At 42.2% G+C, this 27,544-nt stretch overlaps 1 protein-coding gene across 4 annotated transcripts; it reads right to left on the bottom strand.

Annotated features, from left to right (window-relative positions):
- ZFP90 (ZFP90 zinc finger protein) lies at positions 1–21,572 on the bottom strand. 4 transcript variants are annotated; one of them, XM_065925629.1, is made up of 5 exons: positions 21,360–21,572; positions 21,063–21,131; positions 8,038–8,164; positions 7,616–7,711; positions 1–3,820 (listed from the first exon to the last, which is right to left on the bottom strand). In XM_065925629.1, exons 2-5 carry the CDS (start codon positions 21,093–21,095, stop codon positions 2,169–2,171), a joined length of 1,908 nt encoding a protein of 635 aa, XP_065781701.1. In that variant the 5' UTR covers positions 21,096–21,131; positions 21,360–21,572; the 3' UTR covers positions 1–2,168. The 4 variants fall into 4 exon arrangements, with proteins under 4 accessions (XP_065781701.1, XP_065781700.1, XP_065781699.1 ...); XM_065925628.1 differs by having other exon boundaries at positions 21,397–21,572; XM_065925627.1 differs by having other exon boundaries at positions 21,407–21,572.
- Positions 21,573–27,544: the final 5,972 nt, after the last annotated feature.

Below are 27,544 nucleotides of genomic sequence, written 5' to 3'. Positions count from 1 at the left end.
AAAAAGACAAACTGACTCCCATTCAACTAAGAAGGCTATTTATTGAAATAATACAATGATGTTCCAAGAATGTAATTCATATTGCCTAGAAAGCTCGGTGTTCATAAGTGCATGGTGTGTGGTTGCTGGACTAGGCAATCCTCCATTCATACATACATCCTGGGCTACCCCCCACCAATGACGATGTGCTGAGATTCAGGGGTGGTTGGATCTAGGCCAGACTCCACACACAAACCAGTGGTCTCCTTTAGGTATCCTGGAACCAAGTCTTTATAAACTTCCGTTAACAGTTACGTTGTACTCAACTGGTTACAATTCATGCCATTCTTGCAAACAGTCCACTATGGGGATCCCCAATCAAAATCAAAAGGAGTTTCTGATAGGCTTCCCAGCTAAGAAGCCCATCAGTGGAGGAGGTTCTGAATAGAATTATTGACAACATAGGCATGGTCTTGGCACTCAGTGTGTACAAAGCACTAAGCAGAGAACATCACAGAAAAGGTTTTTTTGAACAGTTAAAAAGTCTTGGGAGGACAAATCTGCTACAGAATAACCCATCCTGCTTCACGTGTGATAAATGCACTGGGCTAGACATCCCACATTTCGGACCCCACACACATTTTTCCAGGAAAGGATTATGAAGGATGTTTCGGAGCTGCGTCACGTTATCCAGCATGAGACAAAAAGGATAGCTCCTGCTACCTGGCATGCAGAGAAGCCAAGTAGGAAAGGATTACCATCAACACCAACCCTTATCACTCCTCCCCATGATTCATCATTAGGATGGAAAAATCTGCTTATCCCGGGGCAGGGGTAGAGGCTCTTTCATGAAAGGTGTCAATTTCCACAGTTGCTCCCAAGTTTATCTGCACTACTGGTGCCAGTGAATGAACAGATTCTGGAAATTCCTTTAGAACAGCCCATGGGAGGCTTTAAGGGATATTAATGACTAGAGTGGGCTCCTGAAGCTGACCTCATGCTTTACTGATGGAAAAGCACCATAGAGCCAAAAAAGTTAATTTTTTAATGGTGAAAATTTCCTTGGCACACAAAATGATCTGCTGTATGCTGATTCCCTAAACTGATTTAAAGGCAAGTTTTATGGCAAAAGATAACTGGACTCATACTTTAGAGTAAAATTAAATTGGGGGATTTTTTTTGTCTATGGTTCTGTGCTGTTTTCCCATTGACCAAATCAATATAGGAGACTTGGTGCAGTGCTTTCCCATGGGAGGATCATGAAAAGCACAGCAGGAAGACTTAATAAATTCTATGAAACTGACCACATGTTTCCTGAAATATGATACTTGGGAAAAGGAAAGAAGTCATTAGTAGTTCAACTATTTACAACTTTGGTTGTAAGCTTCCAACAAGCTGCTTTAAATAAGTATGACAAATTTGCATATGCCTTGCTGCCTCTTATATTCAACTCCTGAGTGCCTGTTAAATATTTGTGCATCTGATTTATTTTAAAACTTATTTTAAAGCCCTGAATTCCAAAATATCTTTTCAGTGGCAAGACCACAGGGCCAAAGATCCAGAAGTCCTGCATTTTCCACCCAGCTTTACTGTTATAAACTGTATCAGGCTTGCAAACCACTTCACATCTTTGGCCTTCAGTTTCATCTGTACAAGGAAGAGGCTGGACCAGCTGATTTAATTCTTTCAACGGTGAATTCCTGGAGGTGAAACTGGTTTCCATGGTAAATTTAATGTAAGAGCTGCAGTTGAATTCACTTGTTAAACAATTTAAAAATGAGTTTTGGTCATCACTGTGGGAGTTTTATTTATTAAAAAAGGCTGTAAACACTGAGAGTTACAAATTAAATTGTTGAAAGTTGGTGATTCCCTGCATACATATATTCAAAAAGCTTTACAAAGTCCAATATATAGGCATGTCATTTCTAACAGGTTATATAAGATGTCTGTAGTTGTTTTCACATGTATGTAATCAGATCTGAGAATGTGGCTTTTATTAAAAAAAAAAACACTGCTAGTACAGAGATTTCTCAACACACAATGCGCACAAGCATACACACCTGCACGCATGTGTGCACGCACACACACACAATTCATTACATCCTCAAGCTTCCTCTCCAGTAAGAATCGTCTGATACTGAATAATATTTTAACTAAAGCTTTCTTGGTATTTCTTAATGTCAAGGGTCTTAGAGTTTATTTCGTGTATGAATTCGCAGATGTTTAGTAAGAGCTGAGCTTCGACTGAAGTTTTTCCCACATTCCTTACAAGCATAGGGTTTTTCTCCAGTATGGATTCTTTGATGATCATGCAGATTGGTTTTCTTTCGGAAAGCTCGCCCACATTCATTACATTCATACGGTTTTTCTCCAGTATGAGTTCTCTCATGCTGAATGAGGGATGAACTCTGACTGAAGGCTTTCCCACAGTCAATACATTCATAGGGTTTCTCTCCAGTGTGGGTTCTCTCATGTTGAGTCAGTGATGAGCGTCGACTGAAAGCTTCTCCACATTCATTACATTCATATGGTTTTTCCCCAGTATGAATTCTGTGATGCTCTATGAAACTCGTACTCCTTTTGAAAGCTTTTCCACATACATTACATTGATAGGGTTTCTCACCAGGGTGAGAAATAGGTTGTTGAATGAAGGCCTGCTCACAATCATAGGGGTTCTTGTCTCCAGTGTGGATCCTCTGATGGTCAGAGAAGTCTGCAATGTGACTGAAGTCTTCCCCACAGGCATTGCAATGATAGGATTTCACTTCAGTGACATTGCTTTCATCTTGAGTAAGAGATGAGCTGTGCTTGAAATCTATGCTATAGTTATTGCTTTGGTATGGTTTGCCTCTTTTATGAATCCTCATGTGTTTGTAAAGGGATGGGCTCTGACCAAAAGCTCTCCCACATATGCTACATTCGAAAGGTTTCTCTCCTGTATGTGTCCTCTCATGTTGGACAAGAGAAGAACATCGGCTAAAAGCTTTCCCACATTCCTTACACTGGAAGGGTTTCTCTCCACTGTGTGTAACCTCATGCTGAGTGAGGGATGTGCCGTGCCTAAATGACCTCCCACACAAATTACATCGATAAGGTTTTTCTCCCGTGTGAATTCTCTGGTGCTGAACGAGAGAGGAGCTGCGCTGGAAGGCTTTCCCACAAAGACTACACTGATAGGGTTTCTCTCCAGTATGAGCATTCTCATGCTGACCTAGGGAGGAGCTATGCCTGAAGGCCTTCCCACACACATTACATTCAAAGGGTTTCTCTCCAGTGTGAATTCTCTGATGCTCAGTAAGTTGTGTTTTCCAGAGGAAGGTTTTCCCACAGTCAGTACATTCATGGTGCTTCTTTCCAGGGTAAATTCCCTGATCTGTACCATTGGGGAAAGCTCCGTCTCCTTTATGAGTTTTCTCATGTTTAGTCAGAGATGATCTGTGAATAAATGCTTTTCTACATTTATTGCATTTATAAGGTTTCTTTTTTGCAAGGATATTATCCTGATTAAGTAAGTCTGAACTATGTCCCAAATTGCTCCCAAGGGTATCACATTCACTAGACCCTGGAGGAATGTTCAGCTGTGTAACCAGTTCTGTGTTCAATCTACAGTTTTCACCAAATGTATTTTGCTCACAAGTTTCCTCTGGTGTGATTATTTTCTTCTGGGTGGATGAATCTGGCCCCAGATGTCTCTTCCAGTTTTCCTTATGCCTTTCTAACTGGCCACTAAGGTCCCAAGCATCTTCTCCCGTGGTATGTGAGAGCTCATCTGTGCTAAGGGATACTTTAGATATGCTCTGCTGCAGATGTGAAGATTTGGCTTCAGGCCTGGTCTTCCAGTCTGAAAGAAACCCAAAGTGCAAACATCCCCTATTCCCCTCTGTTAAAACAAACTGCTACAGTAGGAATGAAAAGACAGCAATTATATATCACTTTGTTTTGAAATTAGTCCAATAACTTCAAAAGACCCTGAATGGAGAAAGGAAGAGTGGAGAGAGATGACAGAGCTGTCATTGCAGAGCTATCATGAAGGATGAGTCCAGAACGAGAAAGCCCACATAGAAGGGCTTGTTAGGGAGTAAGGGAACCAGTTAGCATGAGAGAGTTAGGCACAGATACAAACAGAATAGGATCATAGTCTTTCATGAAAAGTCCTATCTGCTATTCATGCCTCTTTGTCCATTTTACAAACTGCCATGGAATCTGTCTTCCTAATACATTCATTTCATAATTTCTTTAAAGTCACTTCTGAGGCTTCAGATCTTCAAATCTTGCTGAGAAAATCTGTAGCCAGTGAACTAACTGAAATGATTCTTTGACGTAACTAGAGATAGAGGGCTATACTTCCCAAGCAGATAAAAAAGTAATATTTCAAGAGGCAAATCATCCTTGCCCTTACAACTAGAGCTGTGGTTTTAGTCTATTTGAGTTCTGATTCTACATTAACCACCTCTCTTAAGCAAAACCAATTTATTTTAATTTGCCTAAAAAATTGACCTTTAAACCTTTCTTTAACCTCTGAATACTAACAGAAAATTAATTACTGCCTAGGTTCTAAGAATGGTAACTTTTTAAAAACTAAGTGGAGGGAGGTTTCTGGAATGCTAGAGATGTTCCATATCAACGGAAGTTTGGGTTAGACAGGAGAATGCATGTGTCAAAGTCAAACAGATGGTGCTTATAAGAGGTGTAAATTTCACTGTAGTTAATATTTTTTTAATTAAAAAAAAAAGAACTATGAACAAATATTGAATTCCTGTCAATGATATACATGCTGAAGTACACAGGGGTGAAATGTACTCATGTCTGCAACTCATTAGGAAATACATCAAAAGTAAGACAGATTAATAGATGGATAAAGAAATATGTGTTAAGCAAACATAATAGGTTACTATATAATATAACAACAGGTTAACAATTACAGCATCATGGTGGTAGTACATGGTGTTCACTGTATCTTTTCAGCTTCTCAAATTTTGAAAATTTTCATATAAACATTAGAAAGGGAAAAAAGAACAGTAACTAAAGAACTCTAAATTCCCAAATTCCTTACCCTGGAACAAGACTCATTTCTAAATTCCTGAAGACAGAGAATACTTTGTATTCCTTTTAGAATATTTCTCAGTGGGACATTCAAGAAATGTTTGGTGAAATTAATGAATGAGAAAGTTCTTTCCCCAGCAAGATTCCATAACAATCAATAATTTTCTGACTGCCTTCTATATGCTCTGCAACACAGAGGGAAAATATTTAGAAACATAATAAATAGACACTCCAGGAGCTTAAAAATCTAAGAATAAAAACAAGACAATCTTTTGATAACCAAAAAAAAAAACCCCCAACAGATGGCATGTAGTAAATTTGATTTTGTGTGGTAGAGATGATATAAATGGTATTTGTGACCAGGGAAGAAAGAAACAAGTATATGAGCATATATTAGGTTTTATGAATTAGAGAGACCTTGACCTTATAGATGGCTTTGGACAGAGAGAAACTATTATCTAATGAGGGAAACTGTATACTTCTTACAGAGAACATCAGCAAGTATGTAGGGGTGAAATGTATTCAGGTCTGTAACTTCAAAAAGAAATTCAACCTAGGTGGAGCTCTCTCTGGCAGGAACAGAAAGATATTACTGGAAGATATGATGGGGACCTTAAAAATCAAGGGAGTTTCTGCTTCCTATAATGAGGTAAAAGGTTCTTTCAGAGAATGGTAGTTTATGAGATAAAGCATTAAATTTCAACATGGTCCATGACGTGATGAATAAACAAAATGTGATATATCCATACAATGCAATATTACTCAGCAATACAAAGGGGTGAAGTTCTGATACATGCTACAACATGAATGAACCTTAAGCTAAGTGAAAGAAGCCAATCACAAAGGGCTACATATTATGATTCCATTTATAGAAAATATCCAGAATAGGCAAGTCCATAGAGACAAAAAGTAGATTAATGGTTGCCAGGAGCTGGGGGGAGTGAGGAGTAGAAAGTGACTGCTAATGGGTATAAGATTTCTTTTTGGAGATACTGAACATGTTCTGCTTAATTAGATATTGGTGATGGCTGCATAACTCTGTATTTATCCCAAAACAACCACTGAAATGTGCACTTTTAAAGGGAGAATTTTATGGTATGTCAATTATACCTCAATAAAACTATGATTTAAAAAACCCAATATCGATTACAAAAAGATAAGATAGAGTGAGCAATTTCAACCGGGAATTATAGTAATCTAAATCTGAGGCATGGTTTAGGATATCACCAGTCCAACTTAAAAGGCAGGAAAATCTAAGATACTTCTCAAAGGAGGAAAATAACTTGGATTGAAAGAAAAATACTAGACTGACTGTGGTTTCTGGTCTGAGGAACTGGCAATCTGATAATTCCTAATGGGCAAGAGAAGAAATGGGTAATAGGTAAGGTATCAAAATGTGCTGTCTGGGGATGCAAAATGATTAACTTCGATTTTACATCTTTAATAAGAACTCTGTGGGACTTGCATTGGAGGGGTCCTGTGGGAAGGGAGAGAAAAAAAAGTGACCAGGGTACAAGTAAGGACAATTCTGAGTCTATAGCACAGAATAAAGACCTGTGACTACCAGAAGGCAGGCACCCTTTTACAGGGAAGTAATATAGAATGGGCTTCCCAAGTAGCTCAGCTGGTAAAGAATCCACCTGCAATGCAGGAGACACCGGTTTGATTCTTGGCTCTGGAAGTTCCCCTGGAGAGGGGATAAGGTTACCCACTCCAGTACTCAGGCTTCCCTGGTGGCTCAGACAGTAAAGAATCTGCCATGCAATGTGGGAGACCTGGGTTCGATCCTGGGTTGAGAAGATGCCCTGCAGGAGGGCATGGCAACCCATTCCAGTATTCTTGCTGGAGAATCCCCATGAATAGAGGAGCCTGGCAGGCTACAGTCCATGGGGTAGCAAACAGTAGGACATGTCTGAGCAACTAAGCACAATACAGAAAGAACGAAGAGGAAGCCAGAAGGCAGGCTCCTTAAGACAGATTCACCAGGAGGGGAAAGCAAGAAAAGCCAAAGACCTAAAGCCAAGAAGCACTGAACAAGTGGGCAAGTCAGGAGAGAAGGATACTCTAGGAACTTTGGAGGGAGGAAATGAACCAGACGGGCAGGAGTGCAGGACATTGCTCCCCAGACAGGTGGAACAGGAGTACAATCAGGCAAAGAAGCCTGGAGGGAAGGAGAATCAAGATGATGGGTATTCCCTACAAGTCTTTCTGCAGTGAAAGCAGAAAGACGAAACAAAGAGGAGACACAGGAGTTCAATTAATATCTGAATGAGTAAGAAGAGAGATCTCCAAACAATGCAGGGAGACTGAGGATACTAGAGGAGAAAATGATCCAGAAGTAGGGTTACAAGACAGGGAGAGATGGCATTCTGAGTAAGAAAGGGCTACTTTCACAAAGGAAAAAGGGGTACCTTTTCCTCTGAGACCTATCAACAGCAACAAACCCTACTGGAGAAGGGAGACACACAGAGATGTCATCCAGGAGACGGTGCAGCTCTTATGGAGGAGCTCCCAAGGCAGCAAAGCGAAGGTGCTTCCCTCTCCCTCAGCTGTGCCACTTTCTGCACTGATTCTTGGATTCTCCCTCATTTACCTGGACAGACAGGTCTTTGGATTTCTCCCTCTGCTATCCATGGTTCTTCTCCTTGCTCCAATTTGAAGATCACCTCTGGCTTGGAAACTTGATATCCTGCTCATAGGTAAACACATAAGATTTGGTTGTTTATGTAAGTTGACAAAGAACCCTCTACAAGTCAGAACTAGGACTTGATCCTCAGTAACTCTGAAGGGGAAAAAAGGTGCAACTTGAGGAGTCATGCAATCAAATGGCCTACTTCTGGTTCCTATTTACCTAAAAAGCAGGCTCAGAAACCCATAAACCTGGGTCTCAACAAGATGAACAAACTCTAACCCTGAACACCCTGCTCACAGTCACCCAAACTGTGAGCCCCACAAGTTGAACATCTGAGAAAGGGAAGATCTGCCAATACATAGACAAGAAGATGTGGTCCTTACCAAGAGAAACCAAGTGGCTATAGTTCTCCAGCATCACATCCCTGTACAAGCGCCTCTGAGCAGCATCCACATGGTGCCATTCTTCCTGGGTGAAGTTCACAGCTACATCCTTAAATGTCAGTGATTCCTGTAGGAACACATTCTTGCTCAAGTAGGGATCAACCCCACAAATGTTCCCATGGCAGTACTGGGAACCTACTATAGGGTCTATCAGAAAAGGTGATCACATGTTTGATATCCTGAGGTGGCAAAGTGGGTTAAATATACTAGTTGTTATATAATTTTATAGAGAATCTAATATGGCACACAGGAAAGTCATGAGGGGCAATATATTCCACAATCCTGTAAGCCTACTTAGCTTTCTTCTTGTTACCTTCAAAGCCAAGTCTTTCTATATTATCACCAATTCCTCACTGCCCATGCACTGTCTTTGCTACAAAACCCAAATACAGCAGGGAATAAAAAGTGACTGCACCCCTTCACCCCCATTGCCAATTCCACTAAACTCCCTACAAGTAACTACTATTAACAGTTTGGTGTATATACTAAGCCGTCCCTTTCCATGTTTCCTTCATCCTCTCCCCTCCCCCACACGGTCTTGTTTTATGAACTATCATTTATATTGTTCTACATCCTGCTTTTTACATTTAGCTATGTATCTTGGAAGTCTTCCCTTAGTGCTTTGTATACTTTCACCTCATTACTTTGAATTGCTTCACAGCACTCCAGAGTACATTTGGAGTACCATTACACACCCATCACCTAAAACTCACAGCACTCCACTGTGCTAAGAATAAGACTCAAACTCACTCCATCCCTCACTGGGCTCTGGCCCTGCTGACCTCGCTGATCCCTGAACACACCAAGCTTCTTCCCACCCTGGGCACCGGATTCCCACATGGCTGACAACCAGTCACTAGTCCTTTAGGTCTCACATCCAGAACTGCCACCTGAGAAAAGGTGTCTCAGCACCTCCTTCTAATTTACTATGCATCATCTTTCCATGCTTAATTTTCCACCTAGCACAGACAAGTATCTCTCACTGTCCAAATTCCTGCCACCTGAACTTTAACTCAGGAACCAAACAGATGCAGATTTAAAAGGATGCTTGTACTTCTAATAATTATCTGGAATTTCTTGTTAGCTTTTCTGTCTCCCTGACTGCACACTCTGTGAGAATAGGGACTTTACTACCTTATTCACAGTTATATGCCCCTCAAGTGCCTAAAGTGATGCCCAGCACATAATTGATGCTGAAAAAAATACTTGGTGAATGAATAAATGGACCAATTCCTTTTGGATATTTGGATTAGTTCCAATATTTTGCTATTACAAGCATCACTGTAATACACTCTTTGGGCAAATATGCTAGAATTTCTGTAGACTGGCTAGCTAGAATTAGAACTGCCAGATGAGAGATATTTTGCATGCTGTACTTCCCTCCATTCACTCCTTCCTCACCACCCACTGAAACCAGGCTGGCTAAGGACTTCCATGCCTCTGAATAGTCAAGTTCTGTTTTTCATGTGTTGATTTCTGTCTTGCCTCACCAAGCCTTGTTAAGACACCTGTCATCATGCTCAGTATGAAATATGTCCTTTGGTCTTGGTTAAACCAATTTCTAACTCAAGAAGTACATAATAAAGTATGTGAAGACGATCAGCAGGAAAGCAGACCCATGAGCTTGCTGGAGCAGTGAGGGAAAGTTACATGGTTTCTGCCTGATTTCATGCCCTCCCTGTGTGCTGAGCCATAACTGAACAGGAATTCTCAAGTTCTTGGAAGACATCATCCTCTCTCCACCCTCCCATCCATCTGTCCCTTGTTAATTACATTTCACACTTTGGAGGTAGATTAGCACATCTTCACTGAGGTCTTCTGATCTCCCAACAGAGGGTCAATCCCCATATGATGTGCTTTAAGCCGCTCTGCAAATCCATAACTATTTAAAACACCTAGTAATCTATTTAATCCTTGTTACCACCCTTATGGCAGAAAGCGAAGAGGAACTAAAGAGTCTCTTGATGACAGGTGAAAGAGGAGAGTGAAAAAGCTGGGTTAAAACTCAACATTCAGAAAACTAAGATCATGGCATCCAGTCCCATCACTTCATGGCAAATAAATGGGGAAACAATGGAAACAGTGACAGACTTTATTTTTTTGGGCTCCAAAATCACTGCAGATGGTGACTGCAGCCATGAAATTAAAAGACACTTGCTCCTTGGAAGAAAAGTTATGACCAACCTAGACAGCATATTAAAAAGCAGACACATTACTCTACCAACAAAGGTCTGTCTAGTCAAAGCTATGGCTTTTCCAGTAGTCATGTACGGATGTAAGAGTTGGACTATAAAAAAAGCTGAGCACTGAAGAATTGATGCTTTTGAACTGTGGTGTTGGAGAAGACTCTTGAGAGTCCCCTGGACTGCAAGGAGATCCAACCAGTCATCCTAAAGAAAATCGGTCCTGAATATTCATTGGAAGGACTGATGCTGAAGCTGAAACTCCAATACTTTGGGTACCTGATGTGAAGAACTGACTCACTGGAAAAGACCCTGATGCTGGGAAAGATTGAAGGCAGGAGGAGAAGGGGACAACAGAGGATGAGATGGTTGGATGGCATCACCAAGTGATAGACATGAGTCTGGGTAGGCTCCGGGAGTTGGTGATGGACAGGGAAACCTGTTGTGCTGCAGTCCATGGGGTCGCAGAGAGTTGGACACGACTGAGTGACTGAACTTCCTAGTTAGATGGTGAGCATTATGAGGGAAAGGGGCATATTTTTTCTTTTTTTAACTCTAAAATACCATTGTCCAGTAAGTATCTGACCCAACACTAAATATCCGTTTCCAGACTGGGCTGAGCCTTAAGGAGATGGCTGAGACCTGAATTTTAGAGAAAACGGGAGTGGCCCCCATCTCAGTGACTGAGGTGCATGATCACATTCATAAACAACAATGGTTCCTCCCTATCACATCTCTGCTCAACACTGTGGCTGTGTCTCCACAAGAACAGCGAAGGGCTGAAATATGGTAGATTTTTCTGACAGAGGTCAGGAATTGACTGTGCCAGGTAAGATGATACTAGATTAAAAAGAAAAGAAAGACACTAGATATGTATTAGGTACCTGGCTTTACCATATGCACTGTGGTAGAATAAAAATGCAAATGAAAAACACTGCAGTCCTTGAATAGGTTTCAGTTTATTTTAAAATGTGTTATTTATTAAAACATGGTATGAGACAATACATAGTAAAGTAAGGTGCTACCAATGTTCCGGGCACAGGAGAGAAACTTTAAGGAAGCCTATGTACTGGGCCTTGAGGGGTAAGTACCATTAAGAGGGGAGAAGAAAGAATGGGAATCCGGTCCTGGGATTGACAAATGAAAGAAGGGAGGCTGGTCTTGGGATGCAGATGACCAGCAGGGAAAAGGTTTGGACCAAAGCAGACATTTTAAGTTAGGCTGTGAGAAGTAACACCTTTCTATTCCTACTCTGTCCTCTAAACATACAGCCCCTGTGGTTTAGGAACAGAACTGCCAATCAACCTGGATTCCTTTGCTTAACTGGTTCCCTATGTTTAAGCATGGACTCTTGACTTTATTCTGCTTCCCCAAATAGGCTGAATGAATGGTCAAGTATGTGCTGACCAGTAAACACATGTCTAGTCCACGACACTCATCACTTCTTGCCCTGGTTGGACAACTAACCTGTTCTACTACTCATGGTCTCATCAATTCTTTCCTATGTACTATTAGAGTCACTTCTCTAAAACACACATTTGATCATGCATACAAACCCTTCATTTCTTCCCACTTTTCCCAACACTTACTGCCCTCACTCAGCGCATGCCACCATCATCTCTTACCTGGATCATTGCTACAATCTCCTACCTTGTCCCTCCTTTTCCACTCATGCCCCAACCCTCCCAAGTCTGTTTTCCATATAACACCTAGACTCATCTTCTTAAAACCTTTCAGAGCATGTCATTCCTTTGCTTAAAAAAGCCTCTGATGGCATCCCAATTCACCCCAAGTAAAACTCAAAGTCTACAGTAGCTACACAGTCCTTCATAATCCATCCCCTGCCTCATCTCCCTGCCTTCATCTTAAACCTCATCTCCAACCTACTGCTCTCTTACTTTCACTCACCCCACCCTCCTAAAAACTCCTGGAACACAAAGCACATGTTTCCACCTTGAGGTCTTTGCTCTGCCTGTTCCTTGACTTGGAAGCCTCTTCCTGCAGATATGCACATGGCTCCCCACTCACTTTCTTCAGCTTTTTGTTCAAATGTCACTTCACCAGAGCAACCTTCCCTGACCACATCATATGAAATAGCACCCTCCCATCCCTCAACTGTCACTCTGTGTTCTTTTTCCCTTTTCATAGTCCTTATACCTGATATGTGATATTTTCATTTGTTTACAGGCTGCATCCCACAGCAGAATATGAATTCCAGGAGAGAAGTGATATTACCTATTTTCTCTACAGCTCACAGAGCAGGTGCTCTGTAAATATTTAATAAACTTTCCTTGAGATTAAAAATTAGACTACTTGTTGTGAGCTCCTGAGCCCTTCCTAACCTAGTCCTCACCTAATTCCACAGCCTTAGCTCTGGCTGCTGTTTCCCTTGTACACCATGGTTCAGTGTGGAGAACATTTACACCGCCTTGACACAAAACGCTCTTTCTCTTCTGCAAGCTCTGCTTCAAAAGGTTGGTCTTCCCTCCTCTGCCTGACTAACACTTACTCTCCCACCAAGACTCAGTCAAGTTCTCTCCTCGGGGCTCTATTCCTACCTATAGGTCTGGGCTAAGTCCACCCCACCACAGCTCCCTCCCTGGGCTTCTCTTCAGCACAGCTCGTAAGACTACATTATGGTGACTGTTACCTACTGTTCAGTGGTCTTCTAGCAGGTCAAGTTCCTTGTCTCAAGAATCTTCAAATCTTCAGAGGCCAGAACCATTTCGGGACATAAGGACAGTCAAGAGTTTGCAAGATTAAACAGGTAAAAAGAGCCTTGGTGTCAGTCAGCCACTCTGAATTAGATCACCTTTAGGACATTCCAACACAAGTCACACCTCAGACTGTAATGATCCAGTGATGTCTTGCATACACTGCTTATCCTTCTTTCAGATATAACTGGAACTCATAATCAATACCTTTTAAAAATTAACAAGGAGTATTAAATATTCCCCTCCCTCATGCTGACATAAAGAGGACCTTGGCCAAAAGATGGAGCCCAAAGCACACAACTGGAAATAGCACATGCTAAGTTGAGAAGGCCCAGTGTCATGGGCCCCAGAAGGCTCCACGACTAAAAAATGTGTAGTTTTCTCGGGCAAATCACACACACCTCCTGGAGATCCAATTTTCTCATCTATGACACAGACTCCCTGAACTGAAGAAATAAGAGTTTTACCAGCAGAAGGGTGAAAAAGGACATTTACAACTATAAAGCGACATGTCCCTCTGGCTCTACCCTATACCAACCCAGTGGGAGAACTCCCCTAAAACTAACAGTCAGGAAACTTTGCAGTTTTAAAACTTTGCAAAGCTAAAAACCAGAGTCTGGCAGCTAATGAGTAAAAATAATCTTATTTATTTGTTATATATTTTAAAGTATTATATCTATACTATATGTAATCTTTAATAAAAAATGTAGTATTTAATTATGTATATTATATACAATTGGCCACACAATGCCCTAACTCTCTAGATCTATGCTGTCTAATACGGTATCGACTAGCCACATGTGAACACTGAATACTTATAAAGTGGCTAGTTCAAATTAGGACATGCAGTTAACTGTGAAACAATGGATTTCAAAGACTCAGTACAAAAAAAAAGTAAAACATGTCATTAATAATTTTAAAATGTTGATTGGTGTAGAAATGGTAAGATTTTGGCTATATTAAATAGTATATACTGCTAAAATTAACTTCACCTTTTTTTTAACATTGTGGCTACCAGAAAATTTTAAATTATCCATGTAGCTTGTATTATGCTTGTTTTGGCTAACACTGTTCTTAATTGTTCTAGATCTCCAGCTCAGGTCATTCTCTCTAGGTGACTGAATCATCTTTCTCTTATAATTTTGTACCCTGCCATACATCCCATGCTTTCCACAAGTGGGACTCTTTTCCCTGACTATATTATTACTCTTTCACGTTTCCTTGCCTTTGCACATCCTGTTCTGACCATCGTTTATTTTCTTCCCTCAGCTCTAGACAGAAAATTCTGAGTCATCCTTCTAGAACTAGTTCAAGTCTCTTCCTTTCTGAAGCTTTTCCAGATCCCGCATCCTCCCCCTGCCACCTCTGGTATTTGGTCTCTATCTCCATTTCAGAACTGTAGCTATATTTTCACATTCTTCCCCCTCAACAATTTCTCAAACTTCTTTTCACTTCAGTATTTTCAAAACTATGTATGTTCGAATTTTCCAGAATCACATGGGCAATTTAGAAAAATTGGCCAAGCATGAAGGGCCCTACCAGGCAACATTTAAAAGCCCCTCATGTGATACATCATAAAAAAGCAAAAATTAACATTTATTGAGCATTCACCACAGCCCACACACCCTCTCACTAAATTTTCTCACTCACTCCTTACTGCCAGCCCACAGGAAGCAGGCACCTTCTCCTGACTGGTTCTGAAGGGTGACTCTGGCTAAGAATACCACCTGGCACAGAGCAGGCATTCCAAAAATGTCTGCTGAGTAAATGAATTGGATAATTCTTACCAAAGGAAAATGAGGGGTTATTTTGAGGATTAAAAAATATAAAAATTAAATATATATATATATAAAAATTAGCGAATTCTGTTCTTAAATTACAAAAAGCAGGGGTAAATGGCAAAATGGTGGCATTAATAGCCAAATCTAAAAGCTGGCTCCTCTGAAATGCTGGTCAAACAGAAAAATCTCTGACAAATTTAGTGAAAGAAGAAATAAAAATAAACAAAACTTAAAATAAGGGGAAACAAATGTCTATTGCTCAGACATATACAAACTAAGGAAGATTTTTAGCAAGAAGACCTACCAGCAAGATCTTCTGATGTCCAGGTGGACAAAGAAAGATACCTTGGTTTTGGTGATATATATAGGACAGGAGCCTGCCAGCAGAATTTTTTTGAATAATCCTGAGGCAGACTAATCTTGAGTGGCCTGTTCTGAAATGATGGATCAAAGGGGCAATACAGGTTGCCTTGAATGAGACTACTAGGTGTAACGGAAATGAGTATGGAACACAAATTCTGCACTACCAGTGTTTAACGGTTTGGCCAAATGCCATCCTGCTGTGAAGTGATTTATAGCACCCAACTTTACTTTCCAGATAATTAACAGGTTTCATATGTGATACAACGTGGTTTTTTTTTTCTTTTGAAAAGCAGAATACTTATATACAAACATATACACTAGATGGAGCTTTAAAAACACAAATAGATTCTACCACAGAGTAAGATATAGTAGTTTGCAGCAGACTAGAACAACAAGAAAAACAATTCACAAAAAGCTAGTTAATGCAAAAATCTAGTTAAATGCAACCTATTGGTGTAGAAACAGAGAGGGCTAGAATGTTAATATTCGGGATAGAAGTAAATGACAGAAAGGATATGGGAAAATATAGTTGTTTTTCCTGGGGGCACTAGCCGATTTTGGCTATAGGAAGGAACCTGAATATTGAGCCTGTCTCGGGCAGAGGGCTATAGCTTTCAGGGGTCATGGGTGGGGGTTAAGGGAGATCAGAAACCAGGGAATGACAGAACTTTGGCAGCCAAGGCTGGAGTGAAAATTTTTTAAACATAAGCGGCTTCAAACACATAGCCAGTTTCTTGAAATTTTTGGAATACTGACACAGGGCAGGAACTTGAAAAATCTAAGCTGAGAAACACAGTAGTGGGGGGAAAAATGAACAGAATTCATGAACTACCAGGAGGACAGACTCTTAGAGAAAACAGCATGCTATCAATAAAAGCACAAGGTCATCCCAGAGGTAGACTGTATCTTATCAAAACTGCAAACAATCCATGACTCATATTTAAAAATCTATCTAGAAGGAAAACTCATAGAAACAGATGTCTTCACTCACTGTAGTTATTCTAAATGTTTAAAAAAGAATACCAAACCTTTATAAACTTTTCCAGAGAAAGGAAGGTGGGACCTTTCCTGTTCATTTCATGAGGCCAGTACAACCTTGACACCAAAACCTTTAAGACATTTCAGTAAACTAAAGTTAGAGATCGCTATCTTATGAATTTAGATGCAAAATCTTAAAAAAAATTCCAGCCATATCAATGGACAATATACCTTGACAAGACTAAATGATGTTTATTAGAGGAATCAAAGGATGGATTTAATATTTAAAATTCAACTGACTTAGCCTTCTACTCCTCTTTACTGCAGATTCTCCTTTCTCCCTTGCATTTTGTACATTTCTCTTCTGCCTTCCCTTCTTAGAGCTGAAGGGTCAGAACAGCCCTGCCTTGAGAGATGAGAAAGGTGCTGTGGCGATGTACCCACCTGCATCAAGAGTGCTGAGGGCAGGTGGAAGAAATGGTTAGCATGGCTGAGATACCAGAAACACTGAGCAGATAAGTAAATGTACTGAGAATGCTGAGAGCCTGGTTTCTCACTACTGGAAAAAATTATCTAATAAAATTTAAAGGAGAGAAGCTAGGAAAACCACCTGGAGTATTGGACTGGAATGTAACTCAAAGTTTAAATACATAGAAATAGTTATATAAAAAAAAATAAGGGGATAAACCAATAAAATATCCAACAGTGTGTTAAGAAATGTGAAAAATCTTAGTGAAGTGGGTAATTTTAAAATCCTAGGCCACCAATGTTGGCAGAAAAAAGGAGAAACAGTAATTGAGGAAGAAATAGAGAAAATCATCCTTGCTATAAAAAGCCTGGATTCAAATATTTTATAGGTAAATTATTTCAGAAGATAGAACTGAAAATCAACCAAAATGTTTCTACAGATTAACTGTGAGCATGCCACCAAAACCTGCCAAAGATCTCCCTCTTGCTCTGAGGGTTGCTTTACTTAAGAACACAGATGTAATTTTTTTTAAAAAAATGTTTTAATCATCTATTGTAACCAATGGGATTTTATCCCAGTATTAATAGTAGAAATTTTAAGAACAATTTAAATGTTTTATGAGAAATGGTTAATTTTGTCATATCATACAAAGCAATATAAAACAGCTATTAAAAATGATTTAGAAAACAAAAGATTATCTCAAAAATCATACTTAATGTTTAAGTGAAAAACATGCATAGGGAGAAAAGGAAATTCATGAGAATAAATAAAGAAGCGCTAAAAGAATTTTCTACTAAAAAGTCTGTATTAAATACATGCTCACATACTTTGATAAAATGTATTTTAATAAAGGTAGCAGAAGTCACAGAAAAGTCAGGAAAAGAATTGTATTTTTGAAATATGTCTTAGAGAAATAGATTTTGACATACTAACACTGTCTTTAAAACAAATTTCTTAAAACTGTTCGGTGAAAGTCACACTGTTTCATGCAGTTACTTTGTCAGAAAATGAGCATCACCACAACTGGAAAAATTACATTTTTGCTATGTGAGGAGACGAAAATGCAGAAAGTGTAAAATGACTTCTTAGGCTTAAGTGATTATTAATGTTTGTTCACGTGACACCCACTTAAAGCATGTGTACTTTGGAGCAAAGGATGAAAGAAGTCAGGCAGCCCAGCTGCACAAAAGCAGGAAGACCCGTACACAGACAGACGGGTAAGCACAGAACTCCATGACTAAGAGAGCACCATGACAAGTATGCATGGTGCAAGGAGAGGCACTTGATCTTACCCAGGGGAAGCAGGGTCTGAATTGAAGCTTAAAGACCAGCGTCAGTCAGCTTAGGAAGAGGTTAAGAAAGGGGGCCTCCGCACAGAAGAAGCCTGAATATCCCTGACCACAAATATCCTGACCTGGTTCAGCAAGTGGCTTGGTTTCCCTGAAGCACCGTGTCTGAGTTGCAGTGACCTGAGACAGCTTTCGCTGGGTCTGTTCATCCTGATGACTGAGCCACAGAGCTCTCTTGCGATCTAAAGTCAACAGACACCAGGGCCTGGTCCCTTTGCATTGCCTCCCCTTCAAGATACAACACCGAGAAACCTGGTCTCCACAAGCAGCTTTTGTTTATAAAACCTTCCTCATTTCTTACTTTTCTGGTGGCTTCAATTTTAAGAATGGTAAACAGCTTTTCAAAATCCTAGCTAAAAACACAGTACACATATAATGAAAAAAAAAAAAAAAAAAAGAATGCATAGTGTTTGCACAGCTACAGTTACTAACCATCTATACATAGATCCCCAAGATTTGGGGGTATCTCACCTGGCCCATCTCTGTTCCCACTGCCCTCCCACCATAGGGCCACTTTAATTGTTCGTTAGCCAAGACCTGGGAGAAGGTCTTACCTGCAGGAGCCCCAATTTCCAAACTCTTGCTCCTGCACATCATTCACAGCAATCTTTAATTGTACAGTTCCCAGCTCAAAAACATGGGCTCAAGCTACAACAGTCTCCTGGCAGCTCCTTGAACACACCAGACACACATCCCACTGTTACTCCTACCCAGAGCACTATGCCCCAGACCTGAATGTTAACTCCCATACGTCCTTCCATTCATTCGTTCATATAGTCATTCAGCATATAAAGAACCCCTGATATGTTAGGACACTTTTCTAGGCAGTTGGGAAACATTAGTAAACATAAAGCAGAGACCATTACAAGTTTTGTTCACTAATGTATCCCAACCACCTAGAAAAGTGTCTTGGACTTCCCTGGTGGCTCAGCTAGTCAAGAATTCACCTGCAATGCAGGAGACCTGGGTCTGATCCCTAGGTTGGGAAGATCCCCCGGAGGAGGGAAAGGCTACTGACTCCAGTATTCTTGCCTGGAGAATTCCATAGTCTGAATAGTCCATGGGATTGCAAAGAGTTGAACTCAACTGTGCAACTTTCACTTCACTTCTTCAGAAAAGTGTCTTAACACAACACAGGGGTTCAGTGACTATCTGCTGAATGAACGGATGGATTACCAAGGCCAAAAAGAAAAATGCCCAAACTTTCTTGTATTCTCATCTTCCCACACCCACAGTCATACAGGACAACGGTTTCAGGTGTAGGCCCCTCATCTCCGTGCCTCCCAACTCCTGTGTGCCCAGATACTCAGTTGTATCAGACTCTTTGCGACCCCATGGACTGTAGCCTGCCAGGCTCATCTGTCCACAGGATTCTACAGGCAAGAACACACTGGAGTGGGTTGCCATTTCCTTCTGCAGGGGATCTTCCCGACCCAGGGATCAAACCCACATCTCCTGTACTGGCAGGTGGATTTTTTTAACCACTGAGTCACTTGGGAAGCTCCCCAACCCCTGACCACGGTCAATCAGCTCTATTCCCACTCCCTTCATGTTCACTTGCTTCCACCCTGCTCCTATTCAAAGATGCAATCCCCACTGACTCTTTCCTGCAGTCACACTTTCCTTTCCCTTCTGCACTCGCAGCAGGCTCTGGATCTCTGCAGCAACACTTGACACCACCTTTCTAGTGCTATACTTCTACATGAGGCTGTCTTCCCCTACTAAATTAACTTCCTGGATAAGTAGTCACATGACTCACTACTCAACTTTTGTACTCCTCTAAGGGCCATGCTCACAGAAAGGGAACCACTGACAAAGGGAAATTTCTGCCTAAAAAGCCCCATTTGTAGGGCCAGTGTTCTGTCATGTCCTGTCCTCCGACCCGGTCATCAACTGCAGCCTGCGGTAGGTAAACCAAGTGAACACCGTCAGGCCATTCTATGAGACTACAGCTGAACCAGAGTGCTTTAGGGAACACAGGCTTAAAAGTGAAGGTTAAGCAGGTGCCTAAGTTCACTGCTCAGAATACAGATCCATTTTCACCATCAAAACATAATCCTACCCCCAACGTGGAAATGATCATCACCTCCACGAGGTGTTAAGTATGTTAAGTCATCTGAATTCTCACAAGCTACTGAGGAAATACTTTATATGGAAAGGTGCTGATGACAGTGATTTGCTCTGGCTCTCCTCAAACCAAGTAACTGTTTTGTTCTAGTTTTGTTACTTGTCTTACTCCTGAAGGCTCACTCATTAAAATGAAAACATGTAACAAGAAGTAAAATAATATAAAGGCATGATATACTGTGTTTAATTTATTATAAACTGCTTTAAAGAACGTTGGTAATTTTTATCTGATTCGACTGTCTCCTGCCCTAGCAATTAGAATTTGTGAATTTTTCCCCCTTAACTGTAAGGAGAGTGTGGATTAAAACACCAACTGAACCTTGTTATATTTTCACGGATAGACTCTATGTAATTCAATGGGTAAGCTCAGAGTTGGGATGCTTCTAGAAAGTACCTCCTCTCTCACAAGAATAAATAAGTTCACAAATCAGCACCATGTTAATTAAGTTGAAGGCTGGACATCTTGGGACGTGCATTACTATACCAGTTAAAGCGAAAAGAACACGAAAAGCTATGGGACAATCTTCCTTTGTTGTTTCCCTCCTTGCCAGGGAAGAGACCATCTCCAGCCTCTTCCTAAGCAAGTCCAGACCAGGCTTCTCTGGCCCCTTAAGGTCTCTCTCTGGCCCCTGGGTCAGAAGCTGGGGCTCCTCTCTCCTTCACTCACAGTCACTTTCCCCTCTAGTTTTCTATCCTGTCACCCCACCCTCCAGATACCTAATCGAAAGAATTCAAGGAATTGGCTTGGCACTCGGGAGTCCCAACACTGTCACTGCCCAAACCATCCACTGTCAACTCCTCCCACAAGCCCACTCCTCCCCGGCCCCCTCCTTCCCACAATGCAGCCCCCCTTCGGAGAAGCCCGCTCCGCCGAGCTCTGGACACCCTGGTTTCGCAAGGCTAGGAGGCTCCGAGGGGGCGAAAGAGCCGGGAAAGGATTCGCTCACGTGGAGAACAATGACCGCTCCAAATACACCCCGGGATAGCGACGGGCTGCTCACCTGGTGCCTGGCCGTCGGAGGCCTCGGGGCCATCCCTGCGTCGCTGGGCAGGGCTCCCAGGGACAGGGTCTGGGGAGAGAGAAGAGGGCCCACTCAGCCGGCTGTGACCGCCGACCCCACCGCGGCCCGCCCGCCTCCGCCCCCCAGCCACTTCTCCAGCGTAGAGAGGTGGGGGAGCGCGCGGGCCCCGCCTGGGCCTGCCTCCCAGAAATGAAAGGCTCGCCGCCGGCCGGACACCCTCCTCCGGCCACGCCCAGTCCCACCCGCGGGACGGTGGGCGCGGCCGCGCGCACGCACGCCAAGCTCGTGGGAGGGGCTGCCCCGACCCGCGCACTCGGAGTCACCGCCTGCTGGGGCTCCGGACTTCGCGGCCTCGGGCCCACACGGGGCTCCGGCCGAGGCTCCCGCCCTCGCTGCAAGCTTAGTGCTCTGCAATTCTGAAGCGCTCGGGGCGGCCCAAAGCGGCCTTAGCCGCAGCGCGGCTGGACAATGGCCGCAGCGGCCCGGTAGAGCGGGAAGTGCGCCTGCGCACGCGGAGCCTGGCGCCCTCCACCCACCCGGCCGTGGCGGGCGCGAGACTACACTTCCCAGAGGCGCCCGCGCTTGGGTCCCACCGAGGCTGCCGGAGAGGACGCGCGTTCTCCGAGGCGCCCGGGTGGGGACCGCTGTCAGGGCCCAATGGGGCAGAGAGTGGAGCTCGAGTACTCCTCCGTCCGAGTAACAGTCACCGAGCGTCTTCTCTGTGCCAGGGTCGTGTTGCTCGTGGCAGGATACTCCGATAGATCGGGCAGGAAAGATCCTGCTTTGGGGAAGCGAGCATGCACTCCTGTGGACTAGGCATAAAAGGTAAACATGTCAACAAGACAGTTTCACTTACTGACTTCAGCCATAGGAGTAAGACCGTGAATGGCACGGGGTAACATGTTACTTCTATGCCGTGTTCACTCGTGGGTCACTGCCGAAGGCTTGGACACGGACTCTCCAGACCACATATACTACGACTAAAATACTTGATGAAATAGTTGGTACTGTAGAAGGAAAAAACAAAAAGCCTTCAGATGAATCCCCCGGTAGCCTCCTGAACAGTATTCAAAAACAAACTGTACTGTGGTTCTTATGGTTTAGTCGCTAATGGTTTAGTTCGACTGTTGCGATCCCATAGGCTCCTCTGTCCATGGGATTTTCCAGGCATGAAGAATACTGGAGTGGATGGTCATTTCCTTCTCCAGGGGATCTTCCAGACCCAGGGGTCCAACCGGGGTCTCCTACGTTGAAGGTGGATCCTTTACTTGACTGAGCCACCAGGGTATTACAATGTTCTATCCGTACAGTCGCTCAGTCCTCTCCTCTCTTTAGGACCTCATGGACTGCAGCACACCAGGCCTCCCTGTCCATCGCCAACTCCCGGAGTTTACTCAAATTCATGTCCATTGAGTTGGTGATGCCATCCAGCCATCTCATCCTCTGTTGTCCCCTTCTCCTCCTGCCTTCAATCTTTCCCAGTGTCAGAGTCTTTTCAAACGAGTCAGTTCTTCACATCAGGTGGCCAAAGTACTGGAGTTTCAGCTTCAGCATCAGTCCTTCCAATGAATATTCAGGACTGATTTCCTTTAGGATGGACTGGTTGGATCTCCTTTCAGTCCAAGGGACTCTCAAGAGTCTTTTCCAGTACCACAGTTTGAAAGCATCAATTCTTTGATGCTCAGCCTTCTTTATGGTTCAGCCCTCACATTTGTACATGACTACTGGAAAAACCATAGTTTTGACTATATGGACCTTTTGTCAGCAAAATGATGTCTCTGCTTTTTTAATAGCTAAGTTTGTCATAGCTTTTCTTCCAAGGAGCAAGTGTCTTTTAATTTCATGGCTGCAGTCACCATCTGCAGTGATTTTGGAGCCCCCAAAAATAGTCTGTCACTGTTTCCGATGTTTCCCCATCTATTTGCCATGAAGTGATGGAACTAGATGCCACAATCTTAGTTTTCTGAATGTTGAGTTTTAAGCCAACTTTTTCACTCTCCACTTTCACTTTCATCAAGAGACTCTTTAGTTCTTTTCCCTTCCTGCGTAAGGGTGGTGTCATCTGCATATCTGAAGTTATTGTTATTTCTCCTGGCAACCTTGATTCCAGCTTGTGCTTCATCCAGCCCAGCGTTTCTCATGATGTACTCTGCATATAAACTAAATAAGCAGGGTGACAATATACAGCCTTGATGTACTCCTTTCCTGATTTGGAACCACTCTTGTTCCACGTCCAGTTCTAACTGTTGCTTTCTGACCTGCATACAGATTTCTCAAGAGGCAGGTCAGGTGGTCTGGTATTTCCATCTCCTGAAGAATTTTCCACAGTTTGTTGTGGTCCACACAGTCAAAGGCTTTGGCATAGTGAATAAAGCAGAAGCAGATATTTTTTTGGAACTCTCTTGCTTTTTCAGTGACCCAACGGATGTTGGCAATTTGATCTCTGGTTCCTCTGCCTTTGCTAAATCCAGGTTGAACATATAGAAGTTCAAGGTTCACATACTATTGAAGCCTGGCTTGGAGAATTTTGAGCATTACTTTACTAGCATGTGAGATGTGTGCAATCGTGTGATAGTCTGAGCATTCTTTGGGATTGGAATGAAAACTGACCTTTTCCAGTCCTGTGGCCACTGCTGAGTTTTCCAAATTTGCTGGTGTATTGAGTGCAGCACTTTCACAACATCACATTTTAGGATTTGAAATAGCTCAACTTGAATTCTATCACCTCCGCTAGCTTTGTTTGTAGTGATGCTTCCTAAGGCCCACTTGACTTGGCATTCCAAGATGTCTGGCTCTAGGTGAGTGATCATACCATTGTGGTTATCTGGGTAGTGAAGATCTTTTTTGTATAGTTCTGTGTATTTTTGCCACCTCTTCTTAATATCTTCTGCTTCTGTTAGGTTCATACCATTTCTGTCCTTTATTGTGCCTATCTTTGCATGAAATGTTCCCTTGGTATCTCTAATTTTCTTGAAGAGATCTCTAGACTTTCCCATTCTGTTGTTTTCCTCTATTTCTTTGCACTGACCACGGAGGAAGTCTTTCTTATCTCTCCTTGCTATTTTTTGGAACTCTGCACTCAAACGGGTATATCTTTCTTTTTCTCCTTTGCCTTTCACTTCTCTCCTATTCACAGCTATTTGTAAGGCCTCCTCAGACAACCATTTTGCCTTTTTGCATTTCTTTTCCTTGGGGATGGTCTTGATCCCTGCCTCCTATCCAGTGTCATGAACCTCTGTCCATAGTTCTTCAGGCACTTTGTCTATCAGATCTAATCCCTTGTATCTATTTGTCACTTCCACTGTATAATCGTAAGGGATTTGATTTTGATTTAGGTCATACCTAAATGGTCTAGTGGTTTTTCCTACTTCAATTTAAGTTTGAATTTAGCAATAAGGAGTTCATGGTCTGTGCCACAGTCAGTTCCCAGTCTTGTTTTTGCTTACTGTATAGAACTTCTCCATCTTTGGCTGCAAAGAATATAATCAATCTGATTTCAGTATTGACTATCTGGTGATGTCCATGTGTAGAGTCTTCTCCTGTGTTGTTGAAGAGGGTGTTTGCTATGACCAGTGCGTTCTCTGGGCAAAACTCTATTAGCCTTTGCCCTGCTTCCTTCTGTACTCCAAGGCCAAATTTGCCTGTTACTCCAGGTGTTTCTTGACTTCTGCTTTTGCATTCCAGTCCCCTATAATGAAAAGGACATCTTTTCTGGGTGTTAGTTCTAGAAGGTCTTGTAGGTCTTCATAGAACCATTCAACTTCAGCTTCTTCAGCATTACTGGTCAGGGCATAGACTTGGATTACTATGATATTGAATGGTTTGCGTTGGAAATGAACAGAGATAATTCTGTTGTTTTTGAGACTGCATCCAAGTACTGCACTTTAGACTCTTTTGTGGACTATGATGGCTACTCCATTTCTTCTAAGGGATTCTTGCCCACAGTAGTAGATATAATGATCATCTGAGCTGAATTCACCCATTCCAGTCCATTTAAGTTCGCTGATTCCTAAAATGTCAATGTTCACTCTTGCCATCTCCTGTTTGACCACTTCCAATTTGCCTTGAATCATGAACCTAACATTCCAGATTCCTATGCAGTATTGCTCTTTACAACTTCGGACTTTATTTCCATCACCAGTCACATCCACAACTGGGTATTGTTTTTGTTTTGGCTCTGTCTCTTCATTCTTTCTGGAGTTATTTCTCCACTGATCTCCAGTAGCATATTGGGCACCTACCAACCTGGGGAGTTCATCTTTCAGTGTCCTATCTTTTTGCCTTTTCATACTGTTCATGGGGCTCTCAAGGCAAGAATACTGAAGTGGTTTGCCATTCCCTTCTCCAGCGGACCACGTTTTGTCAGAACTCACCATCATGACCCGTCTGTCTTGGCTGTCCTACACGCATGGCTCATAGTTTCATTGAGTTAGACAAGGCTGTGGTCCATGTCATCAGATTACAATGTTATTTGACTACTTATGATAGTTCAGTTGGTAAAGAATCTGCCTGCAATGCTGGAGATTCCGGTTTGATTCCTGGGTCAGGAAGATCCACTGGGGAAGGGATAGGCTACCCATTCCAGTATTCTTGGTCTTCCCTTGTGTGGTTCAGCTGGTAAAGAATCCGCCTGCAATGCAGGAAACCTGGATTCAATCCCTGGGTTAGGAAGATCCACTGGAGAAGGGAAAGGCTACCCATCCCAGTACTCTGGCCTAGAGAATTCCATGGACTGTATAGTCCATGGGGTCATAAAGAGTTGGACACGACTGAGCGACTTTCACTTCATTTCTTGATTCCTTAGTATCAGTAGCTTAGTATACCATTGCTTAGTGTCCCCATTTTGTGCTTGGGGAAATATATAAATGACGGGAAATTTCAACACAAAGAATTAGATTTATATAATTATGTTTTGTCGGGAAGATCCCCTGAAGAGGGAAATGGCAACCCACTCCAGTACTCTTGCCTGGAGAATCCCATGAACAGAGGAGCCTGGCAGGCTACAGTCCATGGGGTCGCAAGAGTTGGACACATCTTAGCGACTAAACCATCAATTATGTTGTTTTTTTTCTTCTTTTTTTAAATTTTTAAAAATTTATTTATTTATTTATTTTTTATTTTTCAATTATGTTTTATATATCACAAATGCTCTAAAAACTTACTAGACTTAGACTTGACTTTTTGACATTAGACAATCACACATCCATATGATAGAAAATAATTGCAAGTAAATGTTCCTTACATGCTTTACCAAGAGGATGGATATTAAAAAAAAATAACCCTTTCTACCACTACTGCAGGAGTATAATGCTCTGGAACAAAGCAAGCATCATTCAGAAATATGAATGAGGGGTCTAAGGAGGCCGCTCTGAGGCAAGGACTTAGTAGACTGAGACTTAAGGAGGCAACTGCAGGAACACGAGGGAGAAAAGAACTTCAGGCTGGAGGAACTGAGGGTGCTGAAGTCCCAGGGTCGAGACAAACTGGGTGGGTTTTCAAAACATACCTAATGTAACTGTAGCAGAGTGAAGGGGAGGGAGAGTGACACAGAGGTCAGGCAGTTAGGCTGGGGTTTGATGAAGCAAGGCTTTAGAGGCTATGATAAGGAGTGTGGATTTTACTTTAAGTGTGATGGGAACCGCTGGATTAGCAGCAGTGGAGTCACTTACTGCTATGACGGGATAAGAGAAATATTTCCTGTTGTTCCAGAATCGGTAACCAGGACTCAGAGCTGAGACTAAATTCTTCTGCATTCAAAAGAGAGACAAGGGACTTCTCTGTTGGTCCAGTCGTTAAGAATCTACCTGCCAATCCCAGGTCCTTCCCGGACCCGGTTCGATCCCTAGTCCGGGAAAATTCCACATGCCACGGAGCAACTCAGCCGGTGCGCCAAACTACTGTGTACTCTAGAGCCCATGCTCTGCAACAAGAGACACCATCGTAATAAGAAACCCGAGCACCTCAACTAGAGAGTAGCTCCCCACTTGCAGCAACTAGACAAAGCTCTTGCACGACAACGAAGACCCAGCACAGCCAAAAATTAATTAAAATAAACAAAAATAAATAATTAAAAAAGAGAGGGACAAATGGTGTTTTTCACAGAACTAAAAAAATTATCCTAAAATGTGTATGGAAACATTAAAAACCCTGAATAGCCAAAGCAATTTTGAGAAAAGAACAAAGTCGGAGGTATCACACTTCCTGATGTCAAGCTATATGATGAAGCTGCAGTGATCTAAATGGTATTGGCACAAAAGCAGACACATACATCAATGGAACAGACTAGAGAGCCCAGAAATGAAGCTACACTTATACGGGCAATTAATCTATGACAAAGAAGATAAGAATATACAATGGGGAAAAAAAAAGAGAGCCTCTTTGATAAACAGTGTTGGGAAAACTGGACAGCTACATGCAAAAGAATCAAACTGATACTCTCTCACACTGTGCACAAAAATAAA

Source organism: Muntiacus reevesi, chromosome 2 (genome assembly GCF_963930625.1).
Source record: "Muntiacus reevesi chromosome 2, mMunRee1.1, whole genome shotgun sequence".
Taxonomy (NCBI): Eukaryota; Metazoa; Chordata; class Mammalia; order Artiodactyla; family Cervidae; genus Muntiacus; species Muntiacus reevesi.
This window is presented reverse-complemented; position numbering and strand designations above follow the sequence as displayed.